Here is a 20,885-nt window from a genome sequence, read left to right on the forward strand (position 1 = left end):
ATGGCAACCCAACCTCTGCTTAAATCCCGCCAAGGAAGGACAGTTCATGACCATTAACCAGTGTTTCCTAAACTGTGGCGAAAAGCAGCTTCTTTAGAACTACTACTTATAAAGTAGAGGGAAATTGCACGCCGAGCAAAGTTCGTAGGATTTGGGGCTGCTGTTCTTTGATGTGGCAATCTAAATTAATCAGAGTACAGTCATACCTCGGGTTGAAGTTGCTTCAGGTTGAGCGTTTTCAGGTTATGCTCCGTGGTGACCCAGAAGTAATGGAACGCGTTACTTCTGGGTTTCGCAACTCGCGCACGCGGTCAAAATGACGTTACGAGCGTGCACAGAAACGGCTAATCGCGACCTGCATACACGAGGGTTGCGTTCGCTTCAGGATGCAAACGGGGCTCCGGAACAGATCCCGTTCACATCCAGAGGTACCACTGTACGTTCTTAAGCCTCAAATTCAGGTTATATTGCAGGGACAGCCACAAAGTAATTTTAACTAGCCACTGGCAGACAGATTTTAATCAAAATGTGGGAGAAAGGTTTCCCACCCATAAGAAAAATTAGGTTTATGATTTTTAAGAGATAAGAGGTACTTCAATGTTACAATGTTCTTTGTGACAGCCCCAGCTACTCCACTGGCTTGTGCTCCACAAGCGAAAAGGTCTTACCTTTAGGTGGTGTCAACAGTTCTCTACAACCTGACTATGAGGTTTCAGGCAAAATATATTTCTAGCTGTATTAGATTAGAGCTCATTCTAAGAATGGGACATGGGTGGCGCTGTGGGTTAAACTGCAGACTTGCCGATCAGAAGGTCGGCGGTTTGAATCCCCACGACGGGGTGAGCTCCCGTTGCTCGGTCCCAGCTCCTGCCAACCTAGCAGTTCGAAAGCACGTCAAAGTGCAAGTAGATAAATAGGTACCACTCCGGCGGGAAGGTAAACGGCGTTTCCGTGCGCTGCTCTGGTTCGCCAGAAGCGGCTTAGTCATGCTGGCCACATGACCCGGAAGCTGTACGCCGGCTCCCTCGGCCAATAAAGCAAGATGAGCGCCGCAACCCCAGAGTCGGCCACGACTGGACCTAGTGGTCAGGGGTCCCTTTACCTTTTTACATTCTAAGAATACCAGAGCAGCCCACATTTAATGTACACAGGAACTCCATGCATAAGAGCAATGTTCTTCCTTCTTACCCCAAACATCTGATTTGATTGAGAATGTATTGTAGGCCAGACTCTCTGGGGCTGTCCATTTGATGGGAAACTTTGCTCCAGCATGAGCTGTGTAAGTGTCTCCGGTCATCAGTCTGCTTAATCCAAAGTCAGCCACTTTCACCACGTGGTTTTCTCCAACCAGACAATTGCGAGCTGCTAGATCCCTGTGTAAACAAAGACGCTGCAGAATGACGACCTCTGGTGCCATCAAGATTCACCCTAAACCTTCTGGCACAGATAAGTGAATATGATTTTACAGCTCAAACCTGGTTGTCACTGGGTGCACAGGGACATATTTAGCCTTTGTGGTTCTAGAGGTCTGTTTACTAACATGTGGTGCTTGATCAATGCTTCAGCGTTTCAAAGGTACACCTTTGGTGCCTGGCATGCTTGTTCTCTGTTCGCCTCCGTGTTTTATAACACCCAGGGATGCATCGCTAACATATTCACTGTGGTCTCTCAAGCAATCAAAATGAAGACAAGGGTGCTGTGCAAATTGCATGCTTAAATTTGCATAGTTTATTTTGAACACAGAATCCACAGCTGGGGAGAGGTGGTAAAGAATGTGAGCTGTGCAAAGTCTGTATTTGTGCCTCGTTATTTCACTTCTTTAGAGCACTGAAGCACTGTAACCAAGTTGTGCTCTTTGCAACAAGGCCAAAGCTTCTGCCAAGATAAATGGCACTCCCTCCTTTGACATGGAACACTTTTAATTAAGTACACTGCAGGCATGAAAATGGGCTACAGTAAATCAGCTTCTGGTTGCTACTAAACAGCCAGTGACAGTCTCCGCTGAGCGCAGTAAATCTTACTATGCTATCATGCTGAGCAATCATCTTACGTGAAGCTTTGAAATTCAAATCAGAGAACAGGGAAATAGAAAGGTACTTGAATACTATTTGATTCTGGTCTAAAGAGGCTTAGTTTCCAAATTCATGCCTCTTGAACATGCCAAACAAGGCAGCAATTTGGATGACAGACGACAGTCTACTGCAATAGAAGAATGTACCCCAAAACAAAGGCCCTTTCAGAATATAAACTGTAGTCACTATTCTCTGAGGGACTCATGGAACTCTTAAAACACCAAAGCAAGAACAGATGAGATACAGCTATTGGACAAAAGCAGATGCAAATCAATTCATAGGAGAGGCAAAACTGAAACACAACAAGAAAATATGAGTACTACAGTAAATTTCCTTGATTTTACTCTAGTGCCCTTTCCATGCAAGGACTTAAGTGACGAAAGATACAGGAGTGGAGAAAATGGGACGTGAAGAATTCTTTTTTTTGGGGGGGGGGGAGATGGTATGATCACAGGAGAGACACTGAGCTGCTTAGGTATCAAATTATTCACCGCTGCTGCCCAAAGTGTTCTTGTCTGAGTCTTCAAATATTTAATCGAGATATTTAACATTTTAAACTTTTTTTCTCAGAGGAAACTTGCTATGTTTCCCCTCACATGAAAGCTAGAAGCTCAGGATTGTTTAGAAAACCTGAAATGTATTAAGCTCTGTCTAGAGAGAATAGCTATTCTGTTAAGGAGGCAATTGCCTCATGCGCAGGACTTGAAAGAGTTCTCCTTAAAAGCATATAATCAGATCTTATCAAAGTTCCTCATGGAAGGTCACCCAGACCCACACTCTCACCCTCCTTCTACAGAAGTCAAGACATTCTGCTCACCTGTGGATGAAGTTTTTCTTCTCCAGGTATTCCATGGCAGAGGATATCTGGGTAGCCATATACAGCAGGACAACAGCAGTCACTTCCTCCCGATTGCACTCCCGCAAGTAATCCAGCAGGTTCCCGTACGGCATGTATTCTGTCACTATATAAAACGGGGGTTCCAGAGTACACACACCTGGCAGGAGGATGGTAGAGTCTGGTAAGGCTTATCTCTTATTGTAGGTACAATCTTCTAACGCGACAGAAGTCCCCAAAATGCTGGAACAGCAGGTAGTATTAAGATAAGGTGTGTGGGGTGTGTGTGGTTATGTTCAAGTTTCCAAGGTAAGCACTGATTTTCCTATTTCCACACAATAGGATTTGGATAAACAGAACATTAGATCAGCCAAGGAAATAAAAAGAAACATGGTTAAAGTGGCACTAAGCTTGACAGAGGAGGCAAACATGGAGGATTTTTCCAGAATTAAAAGCTTCCTCACTCAGGGAATGGATATTATGCTGACGGCTGTTCCTATGCAGTGCCTCTAGTTCAGAATTGGGACTGTAGTAAAGCGGAAAACAAACAAATAGACAAACTGTCCTTCCTTCCTTCCTTCCTTCCTTCCTTCCTTCCTTCCTTCCTTCCGCTGCTGGAATGTCCTGCCATTTTTGTCCACAAAGAAGTCGCCACAACTGGCTGCAACAAGGTCACATCTAGCATGATCCACTAAATCCCACAGACACGTTAAAATGCAACTTCTCTATTGCTAATGGAATAAAAATGATCTCCAACTCAAAAACTAACTAAACTTTATCGCAGCAGCTAAGGGCCTAGATGAAGATAAACACCATTTGAACATAGTGGGACACAGTGAACTCATTCCTGTGCAGTAAGCTAGTATGCAGAACCAGATATCGCATTCACCCTAACAGTGAAAACTCTGAAACTGAGCTGGAAAGGAAGGGATTCAATAAAGACATAGGCCAGTGACAGAGCACATGTTCCAAGTTCAATCCTCAACATCTCACGCTACATGGAGCACTGGGGAAAAACCTCTCCCCAAGACCCTGGAGATTCACTGAAGTAAGAAGAGACAATACTGGGCTAGGTGAAGTACGGATCTGACCATTTTCATTGTTCAAAGAACTGCAGTTGCCCATATTGCCACCACCTGGTATCCATTTAGTTTGACACTTCACCCTGCAAGAAACTATACACAACTTCAAGGTCTTAGGACGGGTGATCACTGGTTGTCTGAGACCATGAATACATCACTCTAACCTCGCCCCAGTTCTCCTTATATAAAGTGGGAACAATCGTGATCTCTCCAGTTATTCTATGGTAAACAAGACTAGAGAGTACTTTGCACAACTATACAAGCCATTTAAAAACTCAGCTCTAGAATGGATCATTGTGTCTCAGTGGAGACAAAATTCCTTGGCCCAGAAGTGGAATGTGACTAACCCTAACCCTACCACACAAGCATCTGTTTCACAAGGGGTGCAGTACTGATCGTTGAAGTTCTTTGCATTCCCAGCATTTCTGCATTTTGCCTTACTATGGCAATGTAAATCACAAGAACTGTGAGAAATATCAACGTACAAAACTGGAAGTGTAGAACTTAATGGATCAGAACATGCGAAGAATTCAGATTACAGTGGTACCTCGCAAGACGAATGCCTCGCAAGACGAAAAACTCGCAAGACGAAAGAGTTTTTTGTTTTTTGAGTTGCTTCGCAAGACGAATTTCCCTATGGGCTTGCTTCGCAAGATGAAAACGTCTTGCGCCTTTTTCAATGCATTCCTATGGGAAACCGTCAATGCATTTTCTATGGGAAACCGTGCTTCGCAAGACGAAAAATTCACAAGACGAAAAAACTCGCAGAACGAATTAATTTCGTCTTGCGAGGCACCACTGTATGTAGCAGCAGTCACTAGACTCTACAAAAACCAAAACCGAACAACAATAAAGTGGGGCAAGGGACCGTCAAGCTCCCAATCGTATTTCACTTGTGCCTTTTCAATGTGGATTCTGCTTCCTCTGAAAAAAGCCTAACAGCAATTCTGAAAATTGCCTAACATAAAAAAATTGTCATATCACTCACTCAAAATGTGTAGAGCTTTGCACTACACAAAGCATTCCACTCGTTCCAGAAAAGAAAATAAGGCACAGGATTTTTTTCTAGTGCCCTTCCAGGTTTCAAATTTTTCCACTGGAAACATTTAAATGTTCTCAGGAAGTAAAAAAAAAAAAGGGGGGGGGACCAAGTTGCTCCATTCTCCCCCTACCTTACACATCTCTGGGAGGCTATTAGCTCACATAAAATACAACTACAGTGGTGCCCCGCAAGACAAATGCCTCGCAAGACGGAAAACCCGCTAGACGAAAGGGTTTTCCGTTTTCAGAGGTGCTTCGCAGGACGAATTTCTCTATGGGCTTGCTTCGCAAGACGAAAATGTCTTGCGATTCTTGAGATTTTTTTTCGCTCCCCAACCCCTTTTTCTAAAGCGCTAAGCTGCTAATAGCCTTTTAGCAGCTAATCCGCTAATCCCTTAAGCCTTTAATAGCCGTTAATAGCCCTTAAACTGCTAATAGCGCTAATCCGCTAATGGGCTTGCTTCGCAAGACAAAAAAACCGCAAGATGAAGAGACTCGCGGAACAGATTCTTTTCGTCTTGCGAGGCACCACTGTACAATGTTTGGACCCATGGTGTGTTTTGCTTTAGGTGCATAGCCAGAATGGCAATATTATTTCCAGTGAACAGCAGTCCAGAGACAGGGTAGTTATACCCAATGGATACGACAGGTACAATCTTACAAAATGTAGGTTTTACACACTTAGAGCTTTGTTCAAACTTGCCAAAGTAAACATAATTTGGAAGGCCTACTCCAACTGTTCTTGAAGGGCAGGTTTGTTTAGCACAACAGTATTACTGTGAATGAATTAAAACGGAAAGCAAAACACATTACTGTATGGTCATATTAGTGCCTTTACCTAATAACTGCACCAAATTTGGATGCTTGATTTCCTTCATAACAGAAGCTTCTTTCAAGAATTCCTCCACTTCCATTGTATCTTCCTGAAAGTGAAAACAACTGCAATTAATTTAAATAGAAATTATGGAATAGACTTCAATGGCATTTGCCAAAAAAAGGAACACAACTGTAGAAGAGTAAACCACAATTAAAAGGGAATGCAACTTAAAAGGAATGATTCAAGTTACTGAAAATGTTTGCTAACTTGTCACACAAAGCAAGGTAGGATTGGTAATGCAGGTATTTGTACAAAACATCACAAAACAAATTAAAAAGAACACACAGACTCAAAAATACAACAATTCAATCTAAAAACCAGCAGTAAAACAGAAAGCAAACCCTAACCAAAAATATTAATCTGATTAAATTAGACCTGAAAGCCTAGACCAGCCTGAAATTAATCCGCTAAAAGCAGGTGTAAACAGCTAATATCTTACAGTTTGTTTAACAAGGAAGCAAGTATATTTCCCATAGAAGGGAGTTTCACGATAGCACCACCACTGAGAAGGCCCTGTCTCGTACCCACCAACTGTGAGTCCCGGGGCCTCCATGGGTGATCTCATGTGGGTGCAGGCAGACCTTCACTTAACACTATCTCTCTATTTATTTAATATACTGCATGATGCAGAGGGTATGGGGTGTTAGGAGATGGGCAGGACCTCTGGTGGGGGACACATAGGGTGGTTTGTGCACCTTTGGTCCCCAGCCTGCATTCAGCTCATCTGTGGCTCCAAGAAGCTTTCAGCATGCAACAACGGGCCACACCCCGGGAACAGCTTTGACTAGTCAGCTAAACCAGATGAGGGTAAGCCCATGTATCCCAAACCCTCGGTGGGTTAGGGACTTCACCTAACAGGCTCTGCCAGATTGAATGAATGAGATCAAGAGTGGGTCCAGCGGTCAAAAGGGTGGTTTCTGCAGAAGTGATGGGCCGATGGTGCTCGTCAACCTGGATAGGTAGCCCATCTAGGCAGTGGTGTAGCGTGAGGGGTGCAGGGGGGGGGGGCCGGCCGCACCGGGCGCAACATCTGGGGGGGGGGGGGGCGCGCTCGCACTCGCAGCTCTCTGCCCCTACCTGGCTCACTCACTCTCTCTCACTGCAGTGCTGGCTGTGCGAATCCGATCCGAGCCGCCGGGTCGCCGCCCACTGTGGAGGGGGGTGTGCCAGGCGTGTGGTGCGGTGCGGAGAGAGAGCGAGGGACTATCTGGGGGAGGGACAGTGCAGCGGGGGGGCGCAAATTACTTGCCTTGCCCCGGGTTAGGGGGCGCAAATTACTTGCCTTGCCCCGGGTGCTGACAACCCACGCTACGCCACTGCATCTAGGAGAAGGAAAACTCTGAGCCTAAACATCCGTTGTCTTGCAAGGTGTCTCTGGGAGAAGAAAGGGCTAAGGAGGTAAACCCTACACAAATCTGGAGTGGTCTCAGCGGTTGGATGGCACCTTGTATGTCTCCTTCTGGCACCTCCTGCAACCAAGCTGGTGCCAAACGTATTGCTCTGATTTCCTTTGGACCACATCAGTGAGGCTGAGAGGGGGGTCTTGTTGTCTGGGCAGCCTGGGACCTCCAGGCACGCTGCCCAGTCTTGTGCCTTGGGGAGGTCACTTTGGTGCGGCTGATGCAGAAAAAAAACATGGTTTGATTCAGTGGCGTAGTGTGGGGGGGTGCAGAGGGGGCCGGCCGCACCGGGCGCAACATCTGGGGGGGGGGCGCGCTCGCACTCGCAGCTCTCTGCCCCTACTAAAACCCACGGGTTAGGGGGCGCAAATTACTTGCCTTGCCCCGGGTGCTGACAACCCATGCTACGCCACTGGTTTGATTTCACCCCTGGAGGGGCACTCCATTGTCTCTTGAGACAGACGGATGTCGACAGCTGCTTGATGCCAAAATTTGCTTATAAGTGACTTATAAGTATAAAAACTGATCAAACGAGGTTTAAAATATAAATACAACTCCTTAGCAACATACCTTGAGTGTTTTCACAGCAACTGTGAGATTGTATTTCTTCCATACCCCAACATACACCTCTCCATACTGTCCTCCACCGAGTTTGTGCTTCATAGTGATATCAGTCCGTTCCATCTCCCACTTATCATGGATGGGGGAGACTCCATAGACTGTGGGCTTATTGCACTTTGGTGCTGGGTAGTGCAAGGTTGTCACCAGGCCATCAGCTACTGTCGAGTGATGGTGAACTAGCTCCGCCAGAGTATTGAAACGGCTTTCGGCTGTCACATACACCTGTTAAAGAGGGAATGAATAATAATAATAATAATAATAATAATAATAATAATAATAATTTATTATTTATACCCTGCCCATCTGGCTGGGTTTCCCCAGCCACTCTGGGCGGCTTCCAAAAGAATATTAAAATACTGTGATACATCAAACATTAAAAGCTTCCCTAAACAGGGCTGCCTTCAGATGTCTTCTAAAAGTCTGGTAGTTGTTGTTCTCTTTGACATCTGGTGGGAGGGCGTTCCACAGGGCGGGCGCCACTACCGAGAAGGCCCTCTGCCTGGTTCCCTGTAACTTGGCTTCTCGCAGTGAGGGAACCACCAGAAGGCCCTCGGCGCTGGACCTCAGTGTCTGGGCAGAACAATGGAGATGGAGACACTCCTTCAGATATACTGGACCGAGGCCGTTTAGGGCTTTAAAGGTCAGCACCAACACTTTGAATTGTGCTCGGAAATGTACTGGGAGCCGTACTGAATGAAGAGCTGGTATGAACCAGACAAGAAGGAAGAAGATGTGAATGTCCAGAAAGGGGCCGAGGAGGAAAACTCGGGTTTCCCCAGAAGCATGAAATAGAAAAATGGGAAGGTAAGAAAACACAAAAGTCCTCTTATGAAATATTTTCTCATTTAGGAATGATCAGAGAAATGTCCTTTGAAATGTTTTACTGTAAGATTGTTATAGTCAAATCACTCCACTGCAAATCTCCCAGATACAAGATTCAAAGGCAGTTCGGTAAGCAATGATGTCTGCTACTGTGTCCAGCTGGATTACTAAAAAAACAATATGCTGAGGATTTGACCCTGGAAAAGTACTTTTAAAAGTTGCAGCATGAAGAGCATCTTTTAAGTACAGTGGTGCCCCGCAAGACGAATGCCTCGCAAGACGGAAAACCCGCTAGACGAAAGGGTTTTCCGTTTTGGAGGTGCTTCGCAGGACGAATTTCCCTATGGGCTTGCTTCGCAAGACGAAAATGTCTTGCGATTCCTGGGGGTTTTTTCCCACTCCCCACCCCCTTTTTCTAAGGCACTAAGCTGCTAATAGCCTTTTAGCAGCTAATCCGCTAATCCCTTAAGCCTTTAATAGCCGCTAAACCGCTAATAGCGCTAATCCGCTAATGGGCTTGCTTCGCAAGACGAAAAAACGAAGAGACTCACGGAATGGATTCTTTTCGTCTTGCGAGGCACCACTGTATTTGGTCCAAATATGCAATGTAAGAGTCTGCCAAATATATTGCTCCAGTAATACGGTGGGAAAGACTTCAGAATCACATCGCCTCTGATGTCTTTGTTCTCACTTGCTTCAGATTTCACTGTCTTCCACACCAAGTGAAAGAATGATGCAAAAATTCATAAAATCAAGCAGCAAACTAACGCGTGAAAGACTAAAAAATCCTTCCATTTCCTAAGATCAATTTAGACTTTCTTAATAAGAATTACTGTTACTTATATGCCGCCATCGGACTGAGTTGCCTGGAGAGCCACGTTTTAGGCATTTAAAAAAAATTGTCCAGGATTTTAATTGATTTTATATCTACAGCTTTTTGTATTTTTATTGTTGCTACAATAACTGCTTTTGTTTCTGATGTTTTTGATCTGTTTTATGGTTCTCTTTTGTAGGCTCTCTTGGAAATCTAGATTAATAAAATTATGCTTTTTTAAAAAATCTATTAAAAAAAAAATTATTGCATTTATATACCATCTTTTTCTTCCAAGGAGCTCAAGGTGGTGTACATTGTTCTCCTCCCCTCTATTTCATCCTCACAACAACCCTGTGAGGTAGGTTAGGCCCAAGGCCACCACCCAGTGAGCTTCGCTATGGCTTCTTGAGACAACATTATAGAAATAAATTAGAGTCATTCTACTATTATCAAGGCTATATTATTTCCTGGAATGGAGTGGGATATAAACAAGTTCGACTGTGCTTATCCCAGCATAGTAGTACAGGCCACATTTGTTAACAAGGAGATCAACATTCAGCTTAATATCCAACTGCACTGTAATTCTTTAGTTACCATTTAGCAGGGGTGGCTAACACAGATATTGCTGTGTTAAAAACCCCATCATTCCTGACCATTGGCAATGTTGGCTGGGGCTAATGGGAGATGTGGTCCAAAAACACTTGGAGGTAAAAAAGGTAAAGGTAAAGGATCCCTGGACGGTTAAGTCCAGTCAAAGGCGACTATGGGTTTGCAGCGCTCATCTCACTTTCAGGCCGAGGGAGCCAGTGTTTGTCCACAGACACAACAATGGCTACCCCCATCTACACATTGCTTGAGCATCCTCCAGAGCAGGAGTGGGGAACTAGTAAGGCATTTGGGCACAGACAGCATTCTGGATCATGTGGCCAGCAGGACTAAACTGCTTCTGGTGCATGAGGACACTGTGACAAGTGCCAGAGCACTTCCTGCTGCAGCGGTACCTATTTATCTACTTGCATTGGTGTGCTTTCGAACTGCTAGGCTGGCAGAAGCTGGGACAGAGCAACAGGAGCTCACCACCGTCATGCAGATTCGAACCGCCGAAATTCCGATCGGCATGCCCAAGAGGCTCAGTGGTTTAGACCACAGCGCTACCCACATCCCTTGTGGAGCACTGGACCTGTCCAGTGGCCAGATCCTTATCTCCACACCCCTCCCCTCCATGGGACAAGTATGACAGGTGTGCCACCCTTCTCTCCATCACCTGACACCACAATGACATCACGTGACCAGCTTTTGCCCACATGGTTTGAGATGCCTAGGCAGAAAGGATGAATGCAGGCACTGCTGATAAAGCCCCTTTCACCCAAGCCATGTTTGACGACATCATCTATAATGTTGAGTGTAGGGCAGGTGAGTTGGACTAGACGAAACAGCCTCACAGGCCCAATGGGGACGTGTGGTGGGCCTATTTAGGCCTATGTGCTAAAGGTTTCCTACCCCTTCTGTGTCCCAGGGCATGATCTGAGGAACTATGAGCGTTCACATTCATAGCGAACGCTGAGCTGTGGCTTAACACATTCTGGGGACCCATGCATGGCGTCTGCTGTTCCTAGCATGGAGCAAGGGGGCAAGCAGAGACCCATCAACACGGCACTTGCTGGGTAAGGTCTGGCATCACAGTGCAAAGTATCTATGTGAATCTTTCGCTTAAAGCAACGGCAACTGGCTGTTTCCAGGTGCCTTGACTTCAAACAGCAATGAAGGCGGAACCTTTTTTTATAAAAAGAACGGGTTTCCCTTGAGGATTTACCTTGCCATCCGGGGTGGTATTGATCCTGTAGTGGTAAACACGGCCCTCGTACCTGAGTGAGATGGACAGTTGCCCCGGGCTGCTCTCACTTTCCCGAACTAGGAAGCTGCCATTAATCAGGCTGCTCAGCAGATACTCAGCTGCACTGCGTGACACCGGCCCATGATACCAAGAATGCTTCTCCAGGCTGTTCACTGGGGTGATGTAGTTACTCGGAACCCACCCTTGACCATTCTTGGACCGTACTTCGCTCCATTCACCGTTCTGGTTGTAGCCCAGTACACGTAGCTTCTCACCTGAAGCACAAGAGGAGAAAATTCCAAGTGGGTCAAGGGTGATTGATCGTATTTCATCTGCCCTGCCAAAAAACGAGGAATGCCGGAACAAAGTACCGTATTTTTTGCTCTATAAGACGCACCAGACCACAAGACGCACCTAGGTTTTGGAGGAGGAAAACAAGAAAAAAAATAATCTGAATCTCAGAAGCCGGAACAGCAAGAGGGATCGCTGCGCAGTGAAAGCAGCAATCCCTCTTGCTGTTCTGGCTTCTGGGATAGCTGCGCAGCCTGCATTCGCTCCATAAGACGCACACACATTTCCCCTTACTTTTTAGGAGGGAAAAAGTAAGTCTTATAGAGCAAAAAATACGGTACTCAAGAAAGGCCACCTGCTCAGGCTAGAGACAGGAAATAAACTGGAGTCTGTCCAGCACGGATGTGGGAGGAGCAAAAAGATTATTAACAATTTCCTGTCTTCTCAGGGGACTGGGCAGCTTAATCCCTTCTGTCGATTTTTTTTTTTACCCTAACTAAGAAACGTATCTGTCCCTGTGGTTTAAACATGACTGAAGAGGCCATACATATTTGTCCTTTATATAACTGGTTGTAGGAACAGTATTCAGGGCAAACTTTAGCAGATATTTGAAGAGGTATGGCCACAAGGCAGAAATTTGGGGGGTCACCAGTCTGGCACATGCGAAGGTCATCTGTGGTTCCTGCAGGCACAGCAACCCTCAAGTAATTTCCTTTTTTTTTTACATAATTTCTATACCACTTTACATTTCCATAAAAAAACCCTACCTCTTTATATCCCCCCCCCCAAAAAAAACCACACTTCTAAGCATCAAATAAAACATTACAAAGTATGGAAGTTAAAAATTACAAATACAAAAATAGGGAGTGTCAGCTTTTCTCCCTAGCTACTTTCCTGACATGGGATTCTTAATTTCTGCATGCAGCTATCGAAGGCACAGGAGCCTTGACTGGGAAAACCAGGTGGCAGTGCCACTCCCTTAGTTCCGTTTGGCACCACTGCTTTCCAGTGATGTTTCCTTGCTCCCCTCCCTCTGGAAATGAGACAGCAGCGCAGAGCAGTTGCTTGAGCTGGGAGAGCTGGTGCTTTTGTACTCTGGTTAGTTTGCAAGGATGTTTAGGGTGGATGGGAGAGGCAGGGCAGCTTCCCCACTCGCCTCTGATTTCTGCTGGCCACACGGAACTGGAAGCAGGCAGCTACTTTTCCCATGGAGGGGCTTCTCTGAATGTGTGTGGGGTTGTTCAAGTATGCTTTGTGTGTGTGTGTAATTGAAAGGAATGCACTGGGCAGAGAGGGAGAGACAGATGCATGTGTGGTCTGTGGGGTGGGGGTGGGGAGGTATGTTTCTGTATGTGTGATCTGCGAGAGACAGGGAGAAATGCACTTGGACAGAGAGGGAGAGGTGTGAGAGAAAGGAGCATGTTTGCGTGTGGTTTGTAAGTGTGCAGTGCATGGGTAGGCAAACTAAGTCCCGGGGGCCAGATCTGGCCAAATCGCCTTTACAATCCGGCCCGCGGACGATCTGGGAATCAGCGTGTTTTTACATGAGTAGAATTTGCCCTTTTATTTAAAATGCATCTCTGGGTTATTTGTGGGGCCTGCCTGGTGTTTTTACATGAGTAGAATGTGTGCTTTTATTTAAAATGCACCTCTGGGTTATTTGTGGGGCGCAGGAATTCGTTCTTTTTTCTCCCACCCCCCCAAATATAATCCGGCCCCCCACAAGGTCTGAGGGACAGTGGACTGGCCCCCTGCTGAAAAAGTTTGCTGACCCACCCACTCTGGAAGAATGGCAGATGAAGGTGATGGACTACATGGAACTGGCAAAAATGACTGGCAGAATCAGAGACCAGGGAGAAGAGACGGTGGAGGAAGATTGGAAGAAATTCAAAGACTATTTACAGAAATATTATAAAATTAATGAATGTTAGAATGATGTTGGATGGAGGTTAAAGGGTTATTAGTAATAATGTGGTGAAGGAGTACGGAAAATTTGAAGGTTAAAAAGATGAAGAACTAAAGGTATAATATACTAAGATAAAGATAAAGATAAGACAGAGGGAAGGGGTTTGCTGATTAAATATTTGAATTGGAATACAGAGAGGGGAGGTGTGGGGAAGTCTGGGAAACAAGCAAATGTAAGAAATACTATGAAAATGGAATTGTTTTTACTTGTTTCTCTTTTTGTATTTTTCGTTTTCTTTTTTTTTCTATGTCAAAGTCTTAATAAAATATTATATTTTTTAAAAAATGAAAAAGTTTGCTGACCTCTGGTGCAGTGCATGCGTGCAAGAAGTGTAGTGAAGCCACCCTGTATATTGTTCCTAGTGCTGCAGACTCTTCTCTCTTATTGGACAGCAACAGCAACATCTCCGTCTCCAAAGGAGCACCACTGTACTGCTGCCCCAGAGTCAGAACAAGATCATACATCTTTGCAATGCATCCCCTCCCCAGAAGATGGTTTGGCTTACCTTTGGTGATGCTCAGTGTGTTGTCACCACTTGCTACAAAATCATAAAGTGCAACAAAAAGATTGGGGTCGCTCTCAGTGGTTCCTAAGAGATTCTCCTTGGAGCTCCACCTGATGGCTTCATTCAGTGCCTGGGGTTCTGTGTCACAACCATAGGGGCGGTGTAGAGCCTCTGGGGAAAAAGAAAGAATGTTTGTTTAGTATTCATATTTAAAATCCAACGACACACTGAATTTGGTCCTGAGCAGCAAATGGAAACAAATATTTTTAAGTGTAACTCAGCAACAATAGCAATGCAAGAGATTTTGGTGCTTGAAGCAAAAGAATGTAAAGGACACCTCCTCTGCTCACTAATATGAAGCATGACTTGGTAGGAAATTATCGTGCACAAGCCCCAGGGAAATGGATAAGAGTTGGGGCCCATGGATCACATTTCTCCTGTTCTGCTGCCCTTAAAGGTAAAGGGACCCCTGGCCATTAGGTCCAGTCATGACCGACTTTGGGATTGCAGCGCTCATCTTGCTTTATTGGCCGAAGGAGCCGGTGTACAGCTTCCGGGTCATGTGGCCAGCATGACTCAGCCGCTTCTGGCGAACCAGAGCAGCACACGGAAACACCATTTTACCTTCCCGCAGGAGCGGTACCTATTTATCTACTTGCTCTTTGTGCTTTCGAACTGCTAGGTTGGCAGGAACTGGGACCGAGCAACGGGAGCTCACCCCGTCTCGGGGATTCAAACTGCAGACCTTCTGCAAGTCCTGGGCTCTGTGGTTTAACCCGCAGCGCCACTCGCGTCCCTCTGCTGCTCTTAGTAGCACTTAAAATCCCCTGCCTGGGGCACTTGCTTTCTTTGCCAGCTGGATAAGCTGCCTTTGCCAAATAACAAAGCAGGCACCAAAAAGCTAACTGAGCAGAGAGCTTCAGGCAATTGGCAAAGTAGCCACAATCTTACCTATTACGTCTCCTGAGGCCACATGACCACAAGTCCAGGTAAGACGGTAACAAAAGTGTCATTTACAGCATGCAGCCAAGCTGGTGCCAAATGTATTGCTCTGCTTTTATTTGGACCACATCAGCAAGGCAGCCCAGGACCTCCATAGATACTGCCCAGGCTGGCACCCCAGAGAGGTCACTTTGCTGCTGCTAATGCAGCAAAAACAACACAGTATGCAAAGTCTCTGTCGCCCCAGCAAGTGCTGTGATTCTCCCACAGATTGGCTTTGCCCCCAGAGGTGCACTCCATTTTCTTGGGAGACAAACAGATGCCAAAAGCAAGCATTTACAGCATATGGAAAGGGATTTAATTTAAACAGGTCAAGAAGAAATTGGAGGAGGGGGGAACCTATTTGTATTTCAAGAAATACTCTCCATGATTGTATACTATAAAAGGCAATAATCTAAGCCAACGCATTGGTTGATGAAACCATAAACACAACCTCGGAACTGTTTCATTACTGATATGCCAAGCTCCCCAAATTCCTTGCTGGGCAAAGCAAGCTTCAGCTTTCTCTTTGCTTTAAGGCCTGAACCTCTTAAACCACCAAATCAAATTTCAAGTTCAAAGGGAAGTACAGCTTTGAACCAGGTTAGACACAGATTCACCCCCACCATAGCAACAGTTGATCTTTGTCAATTTGAACGAAATAAAAATATTGCAAATCCTTTAAGTAGGGATCTGTCATACTGTACTGTATGCTAAAGCCCCATGTACATTGGTGGGGTTAAAATAATTAAAATAAAAATAAGTAAACAAGCAGCCCCATTTAATATACATCATACCTGGGAAGTCAAATGGAATCCGTTCCAGAAGTCCATTTGACTTCCAAAATGTTCAGAAACCAAAGTGCGGTTTCTGATTGGCTGTAGGAATCTCCTGCAGCCAATTGGAAGCTGCGGAAGCCCAGTCGTATGTTCGGCTTCCAAAAATAATTCGCAAACCGGAACACTCACTTCCGGGTTTGTGGCGTTCAGGAGCCAAAATGTTCGAGAACTAAGCTGTTCAAAAACCAAGGTACAACTGTATGGCTAAATCAGGCACCACAGCAAAAAGATTCAACTGCCATGTAAGTGAAAACACTCTAAAGCAGAGATTTTCAACCTTTTTGAGTCCACGGCTTCCTTGACCAACTACATTCTTTCTGCGGCACCCCCATGGGGCTCAGGAGCCCAGTTATGTCACCCCTTGCCTGCAGAGCTGGCAGCCTCTCACCCTTTTTTGAACACCCTCCCATGCGGAGTGTTCCCTCGGCCTCCTCTCCCCTCTCCTTGGGAGTCCTTTGGGCAGCCGCTGCCGCCACCCCTGATCTCTGAGCTGCCCACCTCAAAGAGAGGTGCTTCCTCAAACTGCCCCACAGGGGCCTGGGACTTGTCTGTCCATTGCCAACAGCAAGGGCTGACAGACTGGTCAGCTGGGATCCCTCGACTACTTGCTTGCTTACTCCAAGACTGCCTCAACTCCTGGCAACCAGCACCCTCTGACCAGCCCCAGAGGACCATTTGCCTGCACAGCTTGTGGCCAGGGCTGCTGCAACAAACAGCTGTGGAAGCCTTGGGAGGGAGACATGCGAGAGGGCATCAGAGGCAGGAGGGAAGGAAAGAGGGGCAGAGGCCAGTGTTGCCCGTGGCACCCCTGACCACCATTCAAGGCACCCCAGGGTGTCACGGCACACTGGTTGAAAACCACCGCCCTCAAGTAAGAGCAGAACATGAAGGCAGACACACTCAACCAAGGTCAGGCAGCTCATTTGCGAGTTGAACATGGCATTTGTTGAAGATTAACCTAATGGAAAGATTGCTCAGCAAACTCCTCAATTCCTCTGATGGTGGTAGCAGCAAGAAACAGTGAAGAGATGTGATGGATGAAGGAAAGAAGCATCAGCACTGATGCAAAATAGGCACAGAGCCAATCCCCATTCAGAGCTCCCGATATCAAGAACTAGCTCTGGACTAGAGCAAACCAGCACCGGCAAGCCTCTTATAGCCTAGTCACGTTCAGCTCTGCCATAGAAGAGCACATGAAAGCAAGGTATGAAGCCCAAAAGGAAGCTGGGGCAGCAGCATGCCACCTGCTGCTGCTTGTTTCAGAGTCTGAAGCAACACTGCTCACAAAAAGCCATTTCTAATCCTATGCAGCGTCATGATAAAAAATTTGAGGGAATAGATGTGCTTAAGGCCACCATTTGAATGCATTCATAACAGCAGCATTCTTACAGCTGATTTTTAGGTATTACTTTCAGGAATGTTCATGCTATCCACAAATGAGGCGCTAAACCACTCCCCTGCATTAATGATAATGTTAGCAAGAGGGCATGCCCACATTGCTTTCATCAGCTACAGTAAGGCAATGAAGAAATCCAACTCCCACAAAAGATTAGAGATAAAAACCAGCTGTCTGCTTACAACAGCAGATCACAGTGGGGGCAAATGCAATTCCGTCATCAGTTGCATCGCCAAGTTACATCCTTTTTTATTGCGAACAGGCTGTGCTTTCCCCATGCTCTTCATTCCCCTCATTCCTTATGCATCCTCCAATGAGAGCCTCCAATCGGCTGGAGATTACCGTATTTTTCGCTCTATAAGACGCACCAGACCACAAGACACACCTAGGTTTTGGAGGAGGAAAACAAGAAAAAAATATATTCTGAATCTCAGAAGCCAGAACAGCAAGAGGGGTCGCTGCACAGTGAAAGCAGCAATCCCTCTTGCTGTTCTGGCTTCTGGGATAGCTGCGCAGCCTGCATTCGCTCCATAAGACGCACACACATTTCCCCCTTACTTTTTAGGAGGGAAAAAGTGAGTCTTATAGAGCAAAAAATACGGTACTTCTCACCCTAACACAAACATCAAGCAAAAGCAGCCTGTTAGCACCCCCAAATATGGGAATCTAAAAATCAAACCCCACACAGTGTTAATTCTAAGAACCAGAGCAACTTAAGTCCCCACTTCTTACGGAGGTGAAGTACAGTTAGTGCTTTCCAAACATACCTCTCAAATCAGATAAAGTTGGTTTAGAAGCCTCCTCAGAAAAGGAACACAGTGGCTCAGCATTCTCTTTGCCAAAACTGCTTGAGTGAAGAAGAACTGTCCCCAGGATCATGTTGCTTCTTACCGAAAGCCAACACACAACTGCCTAGCACAAATCGGAATGCTTTTCCCCGGGACACAGCATGCTACACATGTGACTCCTACTAAAGAGGATAAGGGCCAACAGGAGAAAGCAGGACTGTTGGCGTGGGAGGCGACGCAAGTGAGCAAAGCATTCCTCTTTTCAGCAACTGGAAGCTTCAAGAAATGTGATGCTTTCCAACAGTTAGAAGGCAGGGAACAAACCGCAAATTGAAACGTGTCTGGAACCGACAGGCCGTAACAATGAAAGCTTATTCATTCTTGGATGACAGTTAAGATTGCTTGATGGGAAGGAATGTTTTCCACAGCATACTTGAGCAATGCGTATTAACACACACACACACACTTTTTCCAACACGTGGACAACTACGTCAGCATGCTTGACAACGAAGAGCCAAGATTTAGCCTCAAGTTATATTCCTAGATCAATTCTGTTGCAAAAAAGTTTATTTACTGATGGCGATGAGTCCAAGCAGGGAACCAGGTGATATTTTTTTGCCTTTGCAAAGGACAGACTCCTGGCCCCAGCTATCCCATCCACTTGGCTTTCACAATGGATGCAAAGAATCTCATTTTATTGATAATGGGATTGGCAGTCAACAGCGGGTGGTTAAGTACCCCTTAAATCTGGTGGTGTATGGAAGTGTCTCATTCAACTAGCAGAAGAGGCAAAGGAATAAATCATTCATTGCAAAAGGGAATTATTTTCCACCTGCACACCAAACTTTCTCCTCTACTTCCTGACTCTTCTTCAGGCTCAAAAGAAAAAGCTAGTGCATTAATTATATCAGTGTCAGCAAAAGAGTCAGTTACCGTATTTTTCGCTCTATAAGACGCACCAGACCACAAGACGCAGCTAGTTTTTGGAGGAGAAAAACAAGAAAAAAAAAATATTCTGAATCTCAGAAGCCAGAACAGCAAGAGGGATCTCTGCGCAGTGAAAGCAGCAATCCCTCTTGCTGTTCTGGCTTCTGGGATGGCTGTGCAGCCTGCATTCGCTCCATAAGACGCACACACATTTCCCCTTACTTTTTAGGAGGGGAAAAGTGAGTCTTATAGAGCAAAAAATATGGTACTTTTATTAGCCAAGAGGTCTGGAAAGGATGCATTTCTGAGGTTCAGCTACCTCCATCCCCAGATCACCCAAGCAGATTTGTTTTTTCTTAATTACATCTCTGTGTTAAAAAATAATAATAATGTTAAGTGGTGACAAGACTGGACATTGACTCTTGCCCATGCAAAATGGACGATGTGCGGAATCACAGTGGTAAGCTGTTGAAGACACTCAGACAGCAGGGGTAAGAATTGAACAGCTGACAGCAGCAGGAAGAAAGCCTCTTCTGTAACTTGGAGCTGAAGGGAAAAAATGTGTGTGCTGTAAAAGCACCTGCCACTGTCAGGGTGAACCATGAAGAGTTAGTGGCTGTGAACATGAGCTCCCCCACCCGCCCCTACCATAACATAACACGAAAACTCCCCAGAGTCACAGATGGAAACCACACTCCTTTATGTGAAACTGAGAATAACTAAGTTATTGCAGGGGGATGGACTAGACGACTCTTGGGATTCATTCCAAATCTATGATTCTATGACGTCCATTCTTTATACCAATATTCAGAAGACAGAAAGGTTTATCAAGAAAAGATAAAACCATGGTTTTGTGGCAGAAGCGTAAGTGAGTCTGGGTATCAACACAACCCTGTCCTCCTCTGATGCAATTTCTACATTATTGAACTCATAAACTGCGGTTAGAACTAGCATTAAGTATGTTTTGTTTGAAATAAGCCCACTTTAGACAACAGAACAAACTATGGTTAAGTGGAAGCTTTCAAACTCTTCCTTCTGGCTACACTTGGGGAGAAACATACAAACCCAGGACTTACCTAGGCTTATTCACATCATGCTAAACTAAAGGTGGAGAATCTCTGGCCTGCGGGCCAATCTTGACCTGTCGGGGGTTCACTTTGGCCTTAAAAACACTGTATTGTTTTTAATACTTGATTGGGAGCCACCCAGAGTGGCTGGGGAAACTCAGCCAGATGGGCGGGGTATAAATAATAAATTATTATTACTATTATTATTATTATTAGAGGTCAATTCCCCTAAACTACACCCACCCACTCATCAGATGTCACAGGTGTTGATGGGTGGGAGAACAGGGTTAAATTCTGCATATAACTCTTACTTTGTTGTTGTGTACAATGTACTTCATCTTCTCCGTAAGTACTGAGGGCTTAAATTATTCTGTTTTTTAAGATTGACACTTTTGAGAAGCACTTTAAGGCAACCTCCACATACACATTTGCAAATCTCCCTGTGCTCCCAAGAATTTAAAAGGGGAGACTTGCAAAGTTGTGCACTTAAACAGGTGGGCTGCTCAGTTTTAGCCCAATATCAAAACATAGAGGCAGTCTCCATTTCTAGGCAGGATCACTCGACCTATCACAAAACTGATAGAATTGTGCTTAGAACACCCACCAGTCAACTACCTTTTAGTTTCCAAGTTCAACTTAACCTTTCCACCCTTCTGTTTGAACAGAGGATTAATATGCTTAAAGAAAATAGCATGAATGGATTCAGGGTTTTTTGTTTTTCTTTTGT

At 45.3% G+C, this 20,885-nt stretch overlaps 1 protein-coding gene across 8 annotated transcripts in view; it reads right to left on the reverse strand.

Annotated features, from left to right (window-relative positions):
* ABL2 (ABL proto-oncogene 2, non-receptor tyrosine kinase) overlaps positions 1-20,885 on the reverse strand; it is a gene marked incomplete at its 5' end in the record, with an annotated part of 64,001 nt that overhangs the window by 16,871 nt on the left and 26,245 nt on the right. For 5 of the 8 annotated variants that reach the window (XR_014512633.1, XM_083446269.1, XM_083446268.1 and 2 more), the window contains 6 exons: positions 1,189-1,373; positions 2,890-3,067; positions 5,869-5,953; positions 7,878-8,150; positions 11,378-11,673; positions 14,161-14,331. Coding sequence is in view for 7 of the 8 variants with exons in the window: in XM_083446269.1 (XP_083302395.1) it covers positions 1,189-1,373; positions 2,890-3,067; positions 5,869-5,953; positions 7,878-8,150; positions 11,378-11,673; positions 14,161-14,331 (1,188 nt within the window). Of the gene's footprint in view, positions 1-1,188; positions 1,374-2,889; positions 3,068-5,868; positions 5,954-7,877; positions 8,151-11,377; positions 11,674-14,160; positions 14,332-18,143; positions 18,350-20,885 lie in introns of those variants that run through there. The other 3 variants (XM_083446270.1, XM_083446272.1, XM_083446271.1) reach the window with 3 other exon arrangements.

Source organism: Podarcis tiliguerta (assembly GCF_965153285.1).
Source record: "Podarcis tiliguerta genome assembly, chromosome: 6".
NCBI classification, from domain to species: Eukaryota; Metazoa; Chordata; class Lepidosauria; order Squamata; family Lacertidae; genus Podarcis; species Podarcis tiliguerta.